At 34.8% G+C, this 21,071-nt stretch overlaps 1 protein-coding gene across 1 annotated transcript in view; it reads right to left on the bottom strand.

The window, feature by feature from the left end:
- The window catches only part of LOC121415538 (protein unc-13 homolog A-like), a 66,790-nt gene that overhangs the window by 28,587 nt on the left and 17,132 nt on the right, over nt 1–21,071 (bottom strand). The window contains exon 2 of the mRNA XM_041608774.1: nt 9,792–9,821. Within this exon, the coding sequence (XP_041464708.1) occupies nt 9,792–9,821 (30 nt within the window). The remainder of the gene's footprint in view (nt 1–9,791; nt 9,822–21,071) is intronic.

The raw sequence follows: 21,071 nt of genomic DNA on the forward strand, positions 1-21,071 counted from the left end.
GAAATGGGTTATGGGGAAACATATGAAAAATTATTTGAAAAATGATAATAATAATAATAATACCAACATGCTTATATAGTGCATATCACTGCCAAATGCGCCCCTATGCGCTTAATTGGATATCATTACCCTGGCTTTAGCCTGCAGTCTTTCACAGCACTGTGGCATTTCAAGTGATAAATTCCTGCCAGGTACCCATTTATCTCACCTGCGTCGAGTGCAGCACAATGGGGATAAATTTCTTGTCCAAGGAAATAACGCCATGGCTGGGATTCGAACCCACTACCCTGTTTCAAAGTCTGAAGACTAATCCATTGGGCCACAACGCTCCAAAAAATAATGGACATGGTTCAAGTATTCATGATTTAATAACTGTGGGCCTCCTCTCAAAGAAATTGTGCAGGAGTCCCTGCATTACAAAAAGAATTACAAGGCAATTTATAATGAGATGGTAAAAACACATTACACTGGTGTATCCTTCTCATTTCAATAAGTTGAACTGAAGGAAACCAGAATTCTATCATTATAAAAAGCTTATCTTCTTGCTTGGAAACATGATACAAACATTCATGACGTTTACTCATAAAAACGTCAACAGATCAATATAGATCAATACATTCAAAACTGCTCTTTAATTTCGTTTTCATTAATGCATCCATTGCCCCATGTTTGCTGTCTGAATTGATGTTGAAATTGATGTTGAAATTGCTTTACATTCTATTAATTCACCCCTCAGTCCTTGCACTGAATGGTTTAATAAGCAAAGAATCATTACTCCTTTCCAGACAATGATTTCGCTACTGCAGAGACCTGTAAACTCTGACATCCCCATTGCAGAGAAATCCATAAACCATACTAGTATAATGAAAACATTATAGAGAATAAACTATAAATGGTAAAAGAGGTGAGTTGGGAGAGGGAGAATAAAATCAATTTTAGTGGTGCCACAATTCCTTTCAAATATTTGATTATCTCAGGCAAAGCCTTCTAGGCAACATGAGTTGAATTTGCATTTCCCTCTGGCTTGTCTTGAATGTCACGATGCTTGCACAAACATGCCTCCATCTCTATTTGTTCTTTCTTTCTCTTCACAAAATTGTATTTAATTGAAATTTCACTTCTGCACTCTATACATTTTGGGCACATCAAACTGTTTTTTCTTCTTTTCATTTAGACATAAACCTACTTAGCAATGACCCCCTCCCCCCCCCCCCCGAAAAAAAAAATATTTATATTATAATGATATTACAAAAATTATCATTTACTACAAACTACCCAGGATGGGATAGGCAAAATGTAGTAAAAATTGATGCAGGATTATGTCAGATAGAAATAGTAGTAAGTACAAAGCATGGAGATGCAATGGTATTTCTTCTATCAACCATAATCCAATTAAAGTTTCAATGCATATAGAATGCTGCAAATACAACAAATTAATACATTGCATTTTTCCGTAATTATAACTGACCTAATTTGTCCACTATTTGCTCTTCTCCCTTTCTCTCTCACTCTGCATAAAAACCCTGCCGGTGAACATCCCCCCTCCCCCCCGAGCAAATCCAAGATTTTCCAGAAGAGAGGGGTCATTTTTTTCCAAAAAAAATTGGCAAGCCCCCCCCCGTCTCCACTTGCGTTTACACTATATTTTACACTAAGGAAATATTTTGATGGCTCTCTAGAGGGGGGCACAGGTCTTGGAGTACCACCCCCTGGACCGACACTGCCCTCCCAGCACCCCCCTTTCTCTCTCTCCTTACACCTCATCTCATTTCATATTAATGTACCATTCTACACTCTTAATTTGATCTCTCTCTCTCGTCTATATCATCCATTCTTTTTTCACTCAATCGCAACTATCTACACCAATTGCCTGCCCATGGTAGCTTATTGCATCCGTACGATGTCCAATCCACTCTATCTGGTTGCGCAAGAAGTGGCCAAAGCACACGCTGTGTATATTCACCTGCCTTAATTGAAGGAAAACCTATCAGGAAATTCGGTCAGCCTCGGCGCATTCTACAAGGTTACCGCCTCGCTGGCAAAACATGAATGTTCCTCGGCCCCGCTCTTTTCCATCTCAATTTGTGTCACACTTGCAATATTTGAATTTGCTGTGTGACACAGACGGCAGAGGGTTCCCTTTTCCAATAAAAAAAAGAAGACGAAAGCGCTAATTTGGTAAGGAGGAGACATCAGGGTGTGGGCATGCACTTTTAGCGAGTCTTCAACCAGTACTGATAATATCGGCTCCGTATAATTTCATTTTAGAAGTGACCAGTATTAAAGGTAAATGCCAGTTTTGGTAACGATCTCAAAATGACTTTTTACAGAATCCAATATAATGACCACCCAAGTGTCTGTTTATATGAATAAAAAATATGTGCCGAAGGTTTCTGGAAGAAATTGTGTAATTGCTGAGAAAATAAGCAAAATAAACGAGGATTCTGGCACTTCCGTAGGGTCTTTATTCCAGCAATATAATATACACTGTCCCACATATGCCTATCTGTGTTGGCGATCTTCAGTGTGATTGTTTTTCAGCTTAGATTTAATGATTTCACAAAGTCCAGTTTATGTTACTGTACCAGATCTAGATCGACAATGATATAGTAATACTTAACCTTGGTTTTACAGACTTTCTCACAAAATCAGCATTTTACTGCAACTACTGTAATTTAGCTTTAAAGGTTAACAGAAGAGAGCAACTTTAAGGCTATTTAAAAGATTGTATAAAAAATAAACCTGTTGACTTTTTTATTTCAGTTACCACTGTAATAAAATTTTGAATGCCCTCACTTGATGTTCATTACTCGCTTACATGTTTTGTTGGAAAATGATATTAATCATTATTATTATTCATCCATCTTGAACAGTTAGGTTAACTTGAAAACATTTGTAACTTTCACATTTTTTTTATTTAATTCAAACGTGCACAAGTCTGCTTATCTTATATGATTATTGATGATATTGATCATTCTCAATACCATAGTAATTAAATAATTTCAGGATGGGACACAGAACAGGCTATTAATTGTATTTCATTTATTTTGTAAATAATTCAATGCCTACAGGGCTCTTTTGTAAAGCAGGCCTTTGGGCACTCAAAGGACTACCCCGTTTTTACATAAAAGTGAATGAATGAATGAACGAACGAACAAACAAACGAACAAAGGAAGGAATGAATGAATGAATGAAAAAACAGATCTGATAAAGTTCTATTCAATTGTATATATATATAGCCTACGTACATGTAGGTATACTTTGTTAGAGTGCAAAAGTTGAAGTTTCTTACAATTGTATAAACTAGTACATCAATGATGTGGAGCTCATCCGGCATCTCGCAACAAACTTTAACACAATTTCAATTTCAGCCCAGTTGACACTCTAGTGAATTATATTGGTGACATAAATTGATATAGAATTGAAATTAATGAAGAAATGACATAGAAGCATTTTTTGTGATGAATAAATTTCATGTTAATTAAGTATAAATAACTTTCTAGTCAAAATTTCTTAACTCTGTGTAGAACCTTGGTAAACCTCATTAAGCTCTCAGATGGAACAAAAATAATCAAAATCAATTAACAAATAAATAAGTTTTGTGAGTTCTGAAAATATATGAATAAATTAGCATATTAAATGAATTTCAAAACTCTGTGTTGATATTTTGTATCACCACCTCGAGCTATCATATTAAGCAAACAAAATTGAAATTGATCAACAAATGAAGAAAAAATATTTTTTGTGATTTATGAATAAATTTTTGCATAAATTAGCATAATTTTCCAAACAAAATTCCAAAATTCTGTGTAGAAGTTTGGTGAACCTCATGAAGTTCTACCAGATGGAAGAAAAATAATCAAAATCGGTCAACAAATAAAGAAGAAGAAGCATTTTCTGTGATTTCTGAATTTCGCATAAATTAGCATAAAAATTGTTCTAGTCAAAATTTTGAAATTCTGTGTCGAAGTTTGGTGAACCTCATGAAGCTCTACCAGATAGAAGAAAAAAAATCAAAATCGATCGACAAATAAAGAAGAAGAAGCATTTTATGTGAATTTTTAAATATTTGCATAAATTAATTTTGCATTCATGAATTAGAATAAAAATTTTTCTGGTCAAAATTTCAAAATTCTGTGTAGAAGTTTTGAATCCCCCAACTATTGCTATCATATAAAGCAAACAGAATTGAAATGGCGAAGGAGTAGCATTTCGAAATTGTGGATGGATGACAGATGACGGACGCCACGCCACGGCATAAGCTCATATTGCCCCTTGGGCCCGATGAGCTAATTTCTGGCTGGATGAGCTAAAAATTGAATAACTCACTATGCAAGGTTTACAACTAATGCATATCAAATACTGATATACTGCGTATCAAATACTACTACAAAATCATACATTCCAAACAGAATTCTAAGAAAAATTACATTATAATTTCAGTTAAGCTCAAATTGTACTGTAAATTCTCACATTATTACTAATTCTAACCAGCTCTCAAATATTATCAAGTCAATAGGCTTAATCAATACACTAATAGACCATTCCGCATTGTAATGTAATTAAGTGCTTGATGTGCCCATGTTGAATTTCATCACAAACAGTAGAAATTATATACTGATATTGCAATAAAATTTCATGAGCATTGCGTGACTTGCAATGTAATCTACATACAAAATAGATTTACATAGAGATTACAAGAATATTTGTAATGCTTCACGTGGGATATGAACACCTGGTATGTACATGATCCTCATTCAAACTAACAACCCACGGAAAAAGAACACCCAAGTACATACAGGCAAAATAGGATATGGTATTTGCAGAAAACACAATTTTTTTGAGAGAGAATGTCGAGTCACACATTTTACCCCCCAATGCAATTATTGATATGCGATCCTGTGTTTATACATCATCCGTCATCTAATATTGGATTGAACTCTCTCTGATGTAAGAATGGAGCGCATGGTGGTGACGTCATAAGTGCCTACATAAACACAACTCATTGCCAAAGTAATGCAATGACGGACACTCGCCTTTCCCCTGTTGCAACCTTGTATGTCTTGTCTTTTCTCATTGGATGTTCATTTATTTACCATTTGCGGTGCTGATGTATACACATTCTTTGAAATTCCTGCATATTCTTCATTTTTCTTCAATCCATTGAAGTTGATAAGGTACTGCTAGTCTAAGGTTGAATATGATTTGATAAATCATTATATTACACCAAAACATGTACTAAAAAATTCTGATCTTATCCTTGTAAGTGTAAGGTAGGCCTACACTCTCATACAATGTCTTCACTAGAAAGTCTCCCTTAAGTATTCTTGATAACAGCCCCAGATACACGTATATTGTAAAAATAATCTCAGTAGATTATCTTCGTTCTTAATTTCCAAACATTCAATTTAAATTTGTTATTGTTCAGAAAGTAAATGATTATGTGTGAATCCTTCCCCCCCCCCTTATTTTTCTTTTACAAGTTGCTTTAATATTACGCATTATTTTTTGGATTTGGAGCAAAGTAGGCCTATTATTCAGTGGCTAAGTCTGTTAAGTGGGATTTTTAAGGCCCCTGGAGAGAAGTTCAGATTAAAGAAAACTAATCCCCATCTTGTATTTGTAAATTTAAAGTAATCCAATAACCTACATTTGTATTTGATCTGTTAGAGTTTGTTAGCATTGTTAATGGGTTCCTATGGCAACATCTTTGTTTGTGTATTCTTTACATATGTTTGTTCAGGTCTCAGGTGATTCATAACAGGTATTTCATATGATATATTGTGTACTTTGGGGCTTCTCCTAAAAATAAGTTTTTTATCATATTCATGAAAAAAGACACCTATAAACTCTCATATAAAAAAAGAAGTGAGATTAACTCTAACTGCTTCACATATACATTACGTCCCAGAAAAAAACGAAACTGAGATTTATCAATGATTCATCATAACTTAATCAAGAATACAATAGACAAATGACCTATCATTGTAAAGCTAAGAGAGTTACCTCTTTCATATGAAGTAACTTAGATTATTTATCATTCATGCATGAGTGAGCAAAACAATTTGAAGGAAACCAAAAAGTCACTTGGCGGGCGGTATCTGATTTTCAAAAGGAAACTCATTCTTTAAAAGTTCAATATCTGCTCTTTAACTTGATACCTCAATTACAGAAAACGGTCAAGAAGTAACAAAGTTCTGTTTATTTGAAATGAGGCTTCAATTTCATAAAATAAAGAGGTTCTACAGGCTAGCTTCAAACTCACTTGACACTCCATTTTGTTGATGATCAGCCATGCATTAAGTTTTTTGTTTACCATGCGATAGCCTTTGTGAGAAACCGGTGAAAACATGTTTATTTAATGAAATTATGGAAATACAAGCATTGTTTTGAAGAAGTATAGCTTTGTTATTTCTTGACCATTTTCTGCCATTTAGCTATCAAATTAAAGAGCAGATATTGAACTTTCTAGGCATGTCATTTTCTTTTTGAAATTTCGATACACCCTGCCAAATGACTTTTTGTTATCCTTTCTTCAAATTGTTTTTACTCACTCATGCGTGGATGAGAAATCTTGTATGATATACCTTCTGAAAGAAGAGATTCTAAGCTTCACAATGATAGGTCATTTTTCTTCTGTATTTGTGATTAAGTTATGATAAAATATAAATTATCGCTAAACCTCGGTTTCATTTTTTTGAGGACGCACTGTATACAATCCCTTAAAGAGAGTAGAATTTTGCAATAAATTCTAACAAGGTAAGTGTATGAATGAGGCTGTATTTCTTAAGGAGTATATAAAACATCTCAATAGGATAATCATGATATAATGGAAAGTAAATCTCAAGCCCAGAATTAATGTTCCAATTAGCAACATCTTGATAACCTGTCACATCATATCCTGTACTTGAAATAACCATGTTCAAAAACCATTTCCATTCATGAATGATATACCATAATTACATTGAGAACGGGCCTTTATGACAGAACAGAGAATCATGATGGTTACTAGGTCATCTTGTAACAAGCGAAGTATTCAGCAGTTTTCATTCAACTATGTACATAAAGTTTTAAAATGAAGAATGATATGAAGTCACATGACAAATGATATTTAAGATCTTCCTAAAAATAAGAAAAAATACATCTCTGACAATTGACTTTATAAAATAACTCCATTCAAATGAACTGAGTAAAATTGTGTATTTTGTACTAACGTTAGAGTGATCTTAAGAATATTTCTTTCCTATATCACTCCAAACTGAGTGAAAATACATATATTCTAAAATACTTTATATAATTTGTTAAAAAATAAATTCACTCCTGAGAATGAATATTTTCACTTATATTTTTGTATTTATTTCTTCACTTTTTGAAAATATATCTTTATTATTTTTTTCAATTTTCTTATTTTATTGCGGGGGGGGGGGGGGCATGGGAGTCTTTGGTTTAATTGAAGAGCGATAGATACCATAATGATAAGGTACATCATCTATTATCTAGCACAGTACTGCAATCCCAAGTTCTTGCAGTTTCAATTAAAAATTCAGGACAGGAATAGGAATGAGTTATAGCATCCTCTACCACGAGACCGTTTTTACTCTTGGCCCTCCAATCCTCATTATTGCTGAGCAAAAACTATCTATTACCCCCACTTCTGAGAAAAACTACCAAATACAATTTGAGGGTAAATTTGAAATCTAATCAGTTAGAGCTAAAGTAGACGCCTTCCTCTCTTTTTCTTGTCTCGCTCCTTGGAAGATAAGGTGCCGATTTTAAGACGATATCAAGGGTACATCGTGAGCCCGCTATCTTGAGAACATATTTATTTTTCTTCCCCTTGTATGCTGTAATCCTTGTAATGGACAATGTGTAAACAATTTAAGAGAAGAAGAGGCTGCCGAGCTACCGCTTCATTCCCACAAACGATCATTATATAAACCATCACAAACTACTGCTAAAATGTCTAGGTCTCGTTACAAATGTATAAACTGTTTACCTCTTTTATTTATTTCAAGTCTGTATAAATCTGTTTGGATGATATACAAGAAATGTTAAGGTTGAAGAGTAAAATAAAAATTCTTGTCTTTTTTATCCTGTTTCCTCTCATTTCCTTCTTTACAGGTACCAAGACGATATATCCAAACCTACATTTTAGCGTATGGCCGACCTATTTCATGGTGTATTGTTTATCATGCAATTTCATATGCACTTATATTTTCAGTTATACTGCATGTATAATACCTCGGTCACATTTGCTCTACGGTACCCGTACGGTACCCGTATGGTGAGTCTAAAGCAGCCGTTTTATTTATTTTTATTCAAACCACCTATATGTAGCTGGTACAAAAATGTTAAAACAGCTGTTCTTGACTCGCCATACGGCTGCCGTAGAGTAAATGTGACTGAGTTATTACTGAAAATATAAGCGCATATCAATTTCTGTGTGTGTAGTCTGTGTGCATGTGGTATCATCACCTTCATCACCATCATCATTATCACTATGTTATCACAATCACTGCCATCGCCATCATCAAAATCACAATAATCATTATCTTTATTATCATCATTGTCATCGCTGTCATCACCATCGCAGCCGTTGTCATCGTTATCACCAAAAACATCAGTCATCTCCATCATCTTCATTATCATTACTACCATAACCATCAACATCAATCCCATCACCACTATCATCATCATCATCATCATCACCATAATCATACAGTTATTCATCATCACAAAAATTTCATAAAAATAATTGATGTTTTGAAGGGAATTCCAAAAATAATCCTCAAAAATACATCCAGGGGAGCGTTTCATCAACATTTCTGTCCGACATGTTGTCAGGTCTGACAACATTCCTTGATTTTGATTGGCTGACAAGCACTGTTACTATGGTAACTGTCGGATAAAACAGGACATGTCGGATAAAAAGACAAGTGCTTTCATGAAACGCTCCCCTGGACAACATTGCAGGATACTCGATATCATGATCCGTGGTCAATATTGACTCAATGGCTGAAAGGTCAATTATCACAAGTATTCAGGTCATTTTAACTGAATAAACAAACCAAATTAACCACTGAAGTCTTCCAAATTTAGGTTCAATCTGACAATTATGGCAATATCCATATGAATACGTTATCAACACAACTAAAGGATGTGAATATATACACTCTAAGGCCTGATCCCAATACCTTTATTTTGAATAAATATGTAAAAAAAATCAGATATACATTAAAAATAAGAAAGCTATGGCATCTTAAAATTTATCCCATTTTTACAAAATAGTGACATGCACATCCTAAGCATTATCCAAATGATGGATCATGTAACACACTAGTTTTGTTACGTTCATTATAATTAGGACACATCAAATATGTCCATTTTCATACATTTTATGGTAAAAAAAGGTTCTTCACTGAATCATAAAAATCATAACATTAATTTTTATATGTTCCATGATGAATTAAACCAAATATTGTTCATTTGGAGAAACTGAAAATATTTGAAAAGTCAGTAATATTGTTTATAAGATAGAGAGTGAGCATAAGACGTGAATGATTCCCGGCTTTGCATTTTTAAGAAAATAAGCAAATGTTTTCAAATGCCATGGCTTCCTAATTTTATCTCAAATTTCGATTACATTTACTGTGTTAAGATTTTTCACCAATCTTTAACCATTATATTCATTGTTTAATGGCCTCTTCTTTCTGCTGAAATATTTTCAGGAAGGTAAAAAATTAATGAGTATCCTCAAAAATAATACTTAACCCAATGAAAGGATTGCTTACCTGGGGGTCCATCCAAGTATGCAGCTTTGACTGTTGAGAGGAAAGAAAAAAAAGTAAAATTCATTAGATCTTTACAATTCAGCAGGAGCAGAGAACAAAGACACTTGAAACAAGACAACGAAAAGTTTTTGTTATATTTAATTACATGATTAGCACTTCGCCATCCCAACAATGAATTTCAAGGATCATCTTTTCCATATGCCAAAGAATTCCTATTTTCTTGTGCAATTATTTTGTGGATATTACTAAGGTGTACTCAGGTTGATGATACATGTAAAGGGGAAATATGTTTATGATTATTGAAATCATTCAATATGCAATCAGCAAAGCGTTGCCATATTTATAAAAAAAATATATATATATATATATATATATATATTCAAGAGGGCCTATGTATAGTGGCATCCATCAGATATGCTTTTCACTAGGCTATCAGGCTTAACATGTAGACTACTTGATGGCGTCATAGTCTAGTAGTTATGACTCGTCTTTCAATCTGAGGGACGTGGGTTCAATTCCAAGCCACTATGTGTTTTACTTCAGCAAGAAATTTATCCACATTGTGCTGCACTCAGTCCACGTGAGGTGGGTACCTGGTGGGAATTTATTCCTTGAAACATGGCGCGCGTAACAGTGGTTATGCTGCATTGCTGTGGAGTGCTTAGAGACTTCTGATAAATCAAGTATTAAGCGCAATATGAGCAAACTATAATTATTAAATATTGAATGCTGTAGGCTTAATAAAGGGATCATCTGTAAGCAAGGAGTTGGAAAGGATTGGTCAAATAACCAATCTATAGACCAGTTTGTAGTTACTTCATGGGTAATTTTGGACAAATGACATTTCATTTCCTTCATTATGATAGGCAGATTTCAAAGCAAGGTACACTGTAAAAACTGGTGTTAAAACTGACACCAACTGGTGTTAATAGAGGACCACACCCTGAGGTGTTAAAATAACACTCTAGAGATTGAATATAACACCAAAGAGTGTTTGTAACAACCATAGGTGTTGTAATAACACATATAGGTGCAAAACTTACACCACCAATTTAACATCGGTGTAAAATAACTGGTGTGGTCCTCTATGTACACCAGTTAACACCACAGTTTTTGCTGTGTATTATGTAAGAATACCTGGTATAGTAGGGTGAAGAAATTGAATAGACCAGGTGACTAGAATAGCATATCAATGAAGGTATTTATTGCATTTCTACTTTAAATGCATAAGCATATTATAACAATGTACTTGGCCGACTGTGAGATACCAGTCGCTAGTGGACATATTGTTGTTTTTTGTTGATCGGATTAAAAACAAAATTCAAGAGAATATATCAATAATCAAGGCATCAAATTTGGTGCTTATCTCATAAAATTGTAAACTGGTATGTCACTTTGGTACCAATGACATTCTTCTGGTCATGCACAGAATGGACGAAAGGGCTTATTGGTGAAAGTGTATCCAACTGACCACAGAGATTGTCGAAATCAAATGTTGATAGATTCTAACCAATGTATCTAATCTGGTTGATTTTGACCTGGGGAGAGGGTGGAATTGATGACCTAATAATGGTGTTGCAAAGCAAAATGTCAAATCGCTTCCTATTCACATACACTTCATCCTATTGTATGGTAAATATATATTTCTATAATTTCATAGAAACAAAAATCGGTATTTGAATTTGAAGCAAAAGATTTATGGGATTATTTTCATTTCAAAACCTACTTTTGTTTAAAAGCAACAAAAAAAAAGAGTTACCGAAAACATTTTAGTGCAAATGTAGCCAACAACAGCAGCACCAGACACAGAGCTTTAAAAGACAATTGTTGCTTATATCAGGGACTTACATACTATCAAGCATGTCGATGTTGTTATGAAAATGAAATAGCATTCCCCAGTGTACTGGAAGATTGCATATATTCCATCCTATCTCCTTTTAAGTCATTCTTCTTGTTCCTGTCGTCATCGAAGCCTGGATGGATGCAAGCACGATACCTTTCATCTGAATAATTGAACACCCAATCTACACAGGGGCCACACGCAGGAAAGTCTTTTACATTATGAATGATAATGCATGTACACTGAACGGGCACACTCTGGCTAATTGCATTACTGTTCTACCCTCTCTGCCTCTCTCGGGGCATCCTACCTCAATCTACATCTCTCTATTTATCTATCATGTCTCTTTTCTATACATTAAAAAATCTCTCTCATACTTCCTCTTTTTTTCTTGTCCCCCCCTTTCCATCATCGTTTTCTCCCCTCCTTTGATCTCTTTCCTTCTCACCAAACCCTCTCGTTCTCCATCACACATTTTTTCCCTCCATTTCTCTTGTTAAGATCACTAACAGTACTCCAATACATCTTCACATTCATTTATTTTTTTCCGTTTATCTTACACGTATTATTTCCTCTTTTTTCTTTTAAACAATACGACTGTTAAGGTAAGTTTTGTCTGAAAGTGTGATAATAAAATGATCTTATAATGTCTGATTGGAAATATATTATCAGCATTTATTCACCATTTTCTTCATATTTACTTTATGTCTGGCCAAATAAATTCAGCCCAATTCTTTCTTCCCCCCCCCCCCCCCCTCTATCTCTCTCTCTGCATATCTTTGAGGCATACTCCTGTAAATTGCAAATCAACACAAACAATATCATCCTTATAACTAAAAAAAAAGGCTTATCTAAATCAACAATGTTTGCATAATCATCTTCCTTGCACTGCTTTTTATAGACTTACTTTTCCCGAGTAAAATATGCTTCATCTTGAATACCGACGATCCTTTGTGATCTTTTTACAAGTTTATCCTAATAAAGCAATCAATCACAATCATTTCCTATCCTGACTATATTCATGCAGTAACAATAGGTGGTTTCAAACTGCCTCGATCACAAGAATCCCTGTTAAATTATGAGAACTTTTTTTAAGGCTAAAAAATACCTTTTAATCAATTTACCATATTCGAGCTGCTCCGAAACAAACCTTTCGGGAGAAGTTCCTGAAGTTAGAAGCATGCGCAGTATGGTCTGATAATTAGCAAGGTGCAAGATTCAAATCACTAGCTCAGCAGCCACCCACGGCAACCGGGCACAACTACAGATGTACACGCTGGGCTAAAAGTTCCTCTAGTTTCCTTTCGCACTGCCAAAATACCTGCGACCTTAGAAAAATCCCTGTGAAAGTTCTCGTAATTTTGGCATGTACCTACTATTTAGCAGGCATTTTCTTTTGGGGTAGATTACGCGTTGCTTTCACACTGCCAAAATTAACAAACTTCGAGGCAGTCTAAAACCATCTAATGACTCACAATGGCCAGGGAACAGGTTTCTCTCCTCCATCCTGATTACAAATAAATTTCATTCCTCCAATCAAGTTTGTTTTCTCTTCCTCTCTCACTATGAAATTGGTATGCAGGGTGTAAAATTTGATTAACGGTCATATAAAAAAAATGGGTTACAAATTGGCATTCAATGCCTTGAGAACAATTCCCTATTGGCCGTTTCATAATGTATGACCCCTTTCTATTCCCATGATCAGTGAGGTACAAAAAAATCTGACGCTAACTCTTTTGGAGAAAAATTGGATTCATAATAATGGATGAATTGCTATCAAATTTAATGAATTAGACTCAATACAGATCAGAATGATGATATGATAAAACTAACATACATAAATCAAGCAATTACCCCTATAAAATTGTAATTCCTTTTAACTTTATATTTTTTCTTATCACAATATTATAGCCCTACAAATTTAGTATAGCAATAGAATTTAAGACTGCAATTTGATGTAATTTTCTTATCACTTTTCCTGGTAATTTGAACATTACTATAGTTATAGAGTACAAAAAAAAACAAATTATCACTTTTCAAACACCAGTGCACACATCGGACCCCCCCCCCACCCCATCCATTGCAATTTCATTACACTAAAAGTGGGCATGCACTACTAGACATACTATATTCTTATCTGTTAGGATGTTTTTAATAAATAAAACATTCCACTAATTCATTGATTATGAAATTATCTAGCTGAATCCATTGGTTCAGCTTTATGCAATGTGGCCTGTAAATGATGTATGTGCTTTTGGGTTGATTTGCATGATTATATCTTTGCAACCATTAACTCTGAAATGTTTCATATGTTGATTGGTTCTTATTCATTACTTAGAAATATCCCTGCATTCGGGCGCATGCTTTTCCAGTGCTCCTGAACAAATTTTACTTCATTATATTATGTTCTTGAAATAATGGTCCAATCAATAAATAATATGTGAATTGAAAAAGGGAAGAGAACCTTTACAAAGGCCTACTAGTTTTAAATCTTAACGGCACTTAGGCCTACATTTCAAATAATGTTGACCTTACAAATTCACAAGCTCCTAAATTAAGGAGATACGCCTGGCATTTCCGCATATTGGGAGATGACACATTACCTTGTATTTTCCTGAAGACGGAGGGGAATATGCATTTATCTTCTTGCTAGATACAAGAGTAAAACCATTAACAGTGCAGTTCTAACTTTGTTGTGTTTAATGGAAATGACCTTGTTGCAGTCCCAAGCAAATCAAATAGATTTATTTTTCTTTAAATCACTCAGGCTTATTGGTTTGATCATGATTCCATCAAGTAAGCTATATATTCATAACCCACCCTACCGGAAAAAGAACATATACCAGCTAATTGAAAGAACTAGTTATCAACAATGTCCTGTACTGCCATCTAAACCAGATAAAGTTCCTGAAGTATAAAGTGAAGTCAGCAATAAGGCTTCCATTCCTATACAAAAAATGCTTTTTCTTCTTCCCTCACATCTAAGTCCTCATAATTGGTTTCACTTTGCAAAATCCATCAACCTCAGACAGATTCCTGGGAAAGTTCTTGTAATTCGGGGAAGTACTAACTACGTGTAATACTTTTCGAAAAGTCCTTTAAATCATTGATCATGTATATCAGGGTTTTTGTGGGGGTTTTGTTTGAAGGGTAAAATTCTTACTTAGAAAATACCATAAAGTAATCATAAAGGCACCATCTGGTCATGCATATCCATGTTTTAGATCCAACATCTTCCAGAAAATATTTTTCCACAGATGTAGGCGACATGTGAGGTATGTTCCTTTTGAGAACTTTACTCTCATTTAAAATGGCTTCATTCCAGCAAGAATTGAAGAGATGCTCCAGGCTGAAAATGTTTATATAGATAGATAAGAGTAAAATTCAGAGCAAAAAGCTGACAATTTCATCAAAATTGGATAAATGACAAAGTTATTGAATTTTATAGATTTGCATTATTCAGGTGAAACAGTTCCAGGAATGTCTTCATGAATATTCAGCAGGTGGACTGATGGTGTCACATGCCCACTTTCCTTTTTCTTATGTTATTACATGAAATCATAATTGTTTAACTTTTTTCATACATTGTAAATGTGTCTCCATTATTATGAAATAAGTTGCAGCAAGAAATAACTAATGCACTTAATCAGTTATCATTTGATTTTGATCAAATATTCAGCATTTTGCTCTTTGAATTTTACTACGTTTTATTGAGATATAAATATCTTTAGCCCGCAGCATCCCTTTAAGAATGCTCATAACTTTCTTAGTATTGATTCAATCCTCGACAAACTTTCATTTTTCTCTTTCTTATGAAATCAATTAGTTTTAAGGGTTTCGTTTTCTTTTGAAATTGCCTAATTCGATCCAGAATCAAGGGTTCTCTGATATGCTTAAGCTTTTTCAGGTTGCTTTTATACAAAATTCTACAGATCTCAATTAAGATACCTTCTCTCATCCCTCTCCTTCTCCACAAGAATTTCATGATGGTGAAGATCTGCAGGCATTTACGTTCATAACTTGAAGTACCAAGATGATAAGTTCAAAATATTGAAGACTTGAACATGCAAAAGTTCAAGGATTGCAATTATGAATTTCACACTATCAATTAACTATAAGGATCTCTCCACACAGTGACCGTCTCATGCAGATACTTGAATAAAAGATAAGACATCGTAATCAAGATATAAACTGTACAGCAAGCACTGGACAATAAAATGGCTATAAATTTGGTCCATTACGACCGACCGACCGACCGATGGACAGTAAAGTGCTTCAAAAATACACAATGAAGTGGTTAACTCACAAATATGAAGGATAGAGGAAATTAGAAATGTGTGTACTTGTAACTAAAAGAAATAAAACTAAGGAAGGTCAGGAAGAAAAAGGGTATTCACATTTATAAGGTGTGACAACGATTTTAAAGCACTGCAGTATCAAAGTCAGCAGGCACAGACTCATATTTGACACTTTGACCAATAACAGGTCTAGAGAGAAGACTACATGTAGACTCCAAAGGCTCTGTCTGTGCCAGCCACATTATACCCCCGTCACACTTATTCGGAATCAGCAGGAATCGAGCAGAACTAGCCCAAATGAAAATTTTTCAAAATTCGAGCCACATTCGGGAGGGAATTTCGAATTGATCTAAATTTGTAAAAATGTTGTTCGATGACTTCAATGCTCCTCAGTGCTGACTGACGTTGCAGCAACAGCTAGCCGTGCTTTTATGCGATTCGATTCTCCCATGAATGCGATCGGAATGCCTCGAATGCTCTTAGAATGTCGTAAGAATATTTAGAATGCAGTCAGAGAGCAGTCAGAATGCACTTCAAAAGTTTTGAACATGAGCAAAACATTTGGGCCGGTCACAAGAATGGACCCGAATGTCTCGAATACACTCAGAATGCAGTCAGAATTTTTAGAATGCGCTTCGAATATCCAGGAATGTACCAAGAAGTTTCATTCCGACGGCATTCCGGCTCATTCCGCCTCTAGTGTGACGGGGGTTTTACATAGTGAATCTAGTCTCACTACTTCAGACTCTGCATTATGCACAATGGGAATTGCGAAACCCAAGGATCTTTGCATGCAGGCTTGCAGTATCTTGTCTTTCTAGATACAAGAACAAGAACAAAAGTCTTTTTAAAATGATAAAACCTCCTGGAAGGTGAAGGTCAAGGTAAAAGTGAAGGTGAAGGCTGAGGTCAAGGTATCTGTGATGTGTTCGATCAGGTTTCTTGAACTAGAATATCAAACAAGGAAACAAAAAAAATTGAGAAAGCATTCACCCACACTATCTTTATTGCATTCTAAAGCCCACCCACCACACATTGCAAAACATTGAGTTTGACCCAGGAAGTACACCTTGTGATGTTTATGCAATGCATGCCCAAACTGAAAAGTACAGACTTATAGTAGAATCATGATTGAGATATCAGATGTGTTCTTTCGATTTTGAACATGTACGTGGTGATGCAAATCACCTTTTATAGCATTTCATGATTGCATTTTGAAAGACCTTTAATGACTGAAAAAAAATGATCGAACACAAAGAGGATGTGTACTCGTCATCTTTGAAACCCATGTTTCAAGGGTAAAAAAAAATGTTGAAGGGAAGCAGCCTTTATCTGATGACAGTTAAAATCTTTGCTCTGGCAAAAACACTAACCAAACTTTTACACCTTTCACAAACCCATCCTCCAATTATCCGCCTAAGAGTAATGCAGATAATTCAATAAAAATTGCATTCACAAACTCCGGAAATAATCCGCACTATTGAAGTGTGAAATCCTACCCTTAACAAGTATCAGAAACAAAATGGTATCCATACCAAGTATTACCTTACTTTGACCCCCTAAACAAGTGGATCTACAGAGATAGTTGAATAGCCCCAGCATTAGCAGCAATATTTTTTCTAGTATGTGTATGGACATTTGAGTTACAATACCAGAGAAGCACACAGAGAAACCAGTTAACGTTAAAGTTAACTTATTAAGCCACTTTGTACGTACCACCCCATCTCATCACACAGGAACCTACACAAGTAGTGTTAGTGCAAAAAAGTACATATTTTATAAATTATCATAATCTGTTATACCCTTGCAATTTGGACGGTAAACACGTAGCTCTCCTTGCAAAATAGATACCCTTTTTTCATTATTTTAGAGTTTTTGACACCCTTATTGCGTTATGTACGTAACGCAATAAGAGATCCTTTTCACATGTTTTGGGGTCGTGCATGGTATCCACTCGTCAATGCAAGTGCCCCCCCCCCCCAGGTGCTTGTACAACTATATATATATTCTCTTTTCCATTGGGATCAGAGTCTGATAACTGAAAGAACTTCATCCAAAACACCTTGCCGACTCTATAGATCTATACAGTGAAGTATATCAAGGGTCACAACAGCTTGATGTGAGACATTACCTGCCAATGGATGTCAAATTGAACACTGACTAGCCTAAGTACATTGACCTCTCAAATGATTTACCCAATAACGGATGGTGCCTTTATCCCAGCAATAAGCTTGCACAGTGCATGTAAATTCACAATTACAAGGTAGAGTCTCAGTACAGGGGAGCCATGGGAAGGGAAATGTCACCAATATTAGATCGGTTAGGAAGAATTGTACGGTGAAGGAGTTTCAGATCCCGAGACATTTATTTAGAATGAATTTCACTCCCTCTTCATTCCTTAAAGAGTAATGTCACTGTATCATAAAGATTTATCTTACTACATGCATAAGATATTTTTTTTCAAACATAAGTCTCTGATTTTCACTGCGAAAATAAAATACAAAGGCCTATAAAACATTCAGGAAATGATATACATACATGTATGTTCTCCAGAATATTCAACATGAAACCAGTGTGATGATCTTTTTTTCTCCTGGAAAAGATCTTCAAAAGCCAATCACTTAATACCAGGGGCCCATTTCATTAAATTTGTAAATGATTATTTTGTAATAACAGTCTAAAGCCGCTGAAATCATTCAATTTGAACTGTGCATTTGCTATTATAACAAGTCATTATGAAACAGTACCAAGACATAGGCTAGGCAGGCATCTTGAAATTGTTGGATGTCAAAGGACATGATATGATGCTTTTATCACTCTCTCTAATGGATTTTTTTCCCCGATTTTCCAGAGACAAATTAATAAATCAAAAGTGATGAAAGTAGAAAATTTGCTTCAAACACAAGGAGAGGTGTGGCAGCATGCTATTGAGATATGAATTTCATGTCTTTTCTTGATGACAGTTTTGTCTTTAAAAAGATCGGGTGATTTAGTGTGCAATAATGATTACATAATGGTAGCTGGAAAGGTGATTTTTATTTTGAATACTGAACAATGTTACTTAACTGCCTTTGAATTCTGGGAATACATGTATCTAGGAAATGATTTGAAACTGTATAGTGTAAGTATATGACAAAGATATGTACATGTACATCTAATACTAAAAATGAAGAATTGGCTAGAAAATGTGCAAACAACTTCCCCAAATTACTCTGCCATAGGCCTAACAATATTTATTTTGTAACCAACAATGATTAAAAATTTGCAACAAAAAAGCGATGGTACTCAAGTGTCAATACAAAATCTTTTAAATTATACCAGGTGAAAAGAGGAGATTCTTATCTCTACAATGATAAGTCATTTGTATATCGTATTTGTGATTATTGGATAAATAATCGACAATTCTCAGATTTGTTTTTTACGGGATGCACTGTAAAATGTAAGCAAAAGATATCTTCAAGATAAAGAAAAAAAATCATCCAAGCAGCAGACAATGTGAATAATAGATACCCTCAAGATTTATTTGGAGGTATATGCTCGGCAGAAAATTGAGATCCCTTGGTAAAATATTCAATATTTCAGAAAGTGTCTTCCTTCTATTCAGTAAGTAATAAACATCCAACAAGAAGGAAAACCACCACACCATGCAGACCAAGGCACAAGAGTGTATAATATTTTCCAACAAGCCGTACGATCGTTTTTGCTTTAACAAGCTAAAGCACATCAAATTACTTTTTATGCATGCTTTTGCCATGGAAACATAACAGCTTTTGCACAACGTGATGTATGTTCAAGATGTTTCAATTCGCACGGTTCAAGTACGCCATGACATTTTGATAGTATCAGAAGCCGCCCATCCATGCTCTTGTTTCCTTTGACTTGATATCGCTCACTTTGCATGCAAAACCGCTCTTTTTTCTGTCTCTCCCTCTATTTCTATCTTCAGTCAAATATTACCCATCAACCTTCACCTATCTTTTTCATTTTCTCTCTGCATAGCCAATATCAAAGCAAACCCACCAGATAAAGGATAACTTTTCAACACTGAAATCATAGAAAACATGCCCTGAACATATTCTTTTGTACGGAGGTGCCAACCTTTCAACTGCATTAATTGCAATAAAGAATCACATGGAAGATGATATGTTTAAGGACATCATTGGGAGTGGGGAGAAGTGGGGCGATATTGATTTCTTGACTGTGGTGTAAGAAACACATGAAACATTATATCCACAAAGCCTGACTACACAGTGAGAAAGCTCTGCAGATGCAACAAAATATGCTTTAGGAAACTATGGTGTGCAACAAGACAATAGATTAATTAAAGAAAGATTGATCACCAGGAAATGCTGCAAGAAAAACAGCGACATAAGAGCGACAAAAAAGGGAGAGACCAAAGCATCAATGAATAGAGTGAAAACATCAATTGACAAAACGGCGACAAAAGGGCTATAAAAAGGAAAACTCAGACACGACTGTCATCTGTGGGTGGATCCACCTCTCTCAAGTACTTCTAAAATATTCTTCAAAGGTTATCTGTTATTTGTCAGGGAGAATGCATTCTCTTTTCCTCAACTCAATAGTTATTATCTAATATATACCATGAAAGTAGTAGTATATACCAGTTTCAGTTTAGTTTATTTCACTTCCATTTTCTGATAATAAACATAACAAACATATATATAAACATGTATGAATGTACAAAACAGTATAACTGTAATAAGAATACTTCAATAATCAATTAACAAATTCGTAGGAAATAGACGGAATATATACAATTCTTTTTGTTCCAAATACATTTTGATGATTAGACAAATGATAGATTACAGTTAGCATGTTGCTCGGTCTCTATATGCGCGCATTGACTTTGCATGCAGGGACGACGCAACATATTTTCCCTGGTCTCACATCCGGGCTTTGAGGATGTGTAGAATTACATCTTTGTCTTTTATATTTCTTACCCTAATCTCGGTACATCTATAATAATCTCTTTTCCAAACTGTAAAAGTTTTTCTTATCTTATAAGCAAATAAGACAGACAATCAGACAAATTACAGCTGGTTGCTTTATTTACATGTACAATAATTTACATCTAATGTTTATTTGCGAAGTGCTCTCAATTTTGATATCCAAATGTTGTTA

The sequence above is a fragment of the Lytechinus variegatus genome, chromosome 5 (assembly GCF_018143015.1).
Source record: "Lytechinus variegatus isolate NC3 chromosome 5, Lvar_3.0, whole genome shotgun sequence".
Classification (NCBI taxonomy): Eukaryota; Metazoa; Echinodermata; class Echinoidea; order Temnopleuroida; family Toxopneustidae; genus Lytechinus; species Lytechinus variegatus.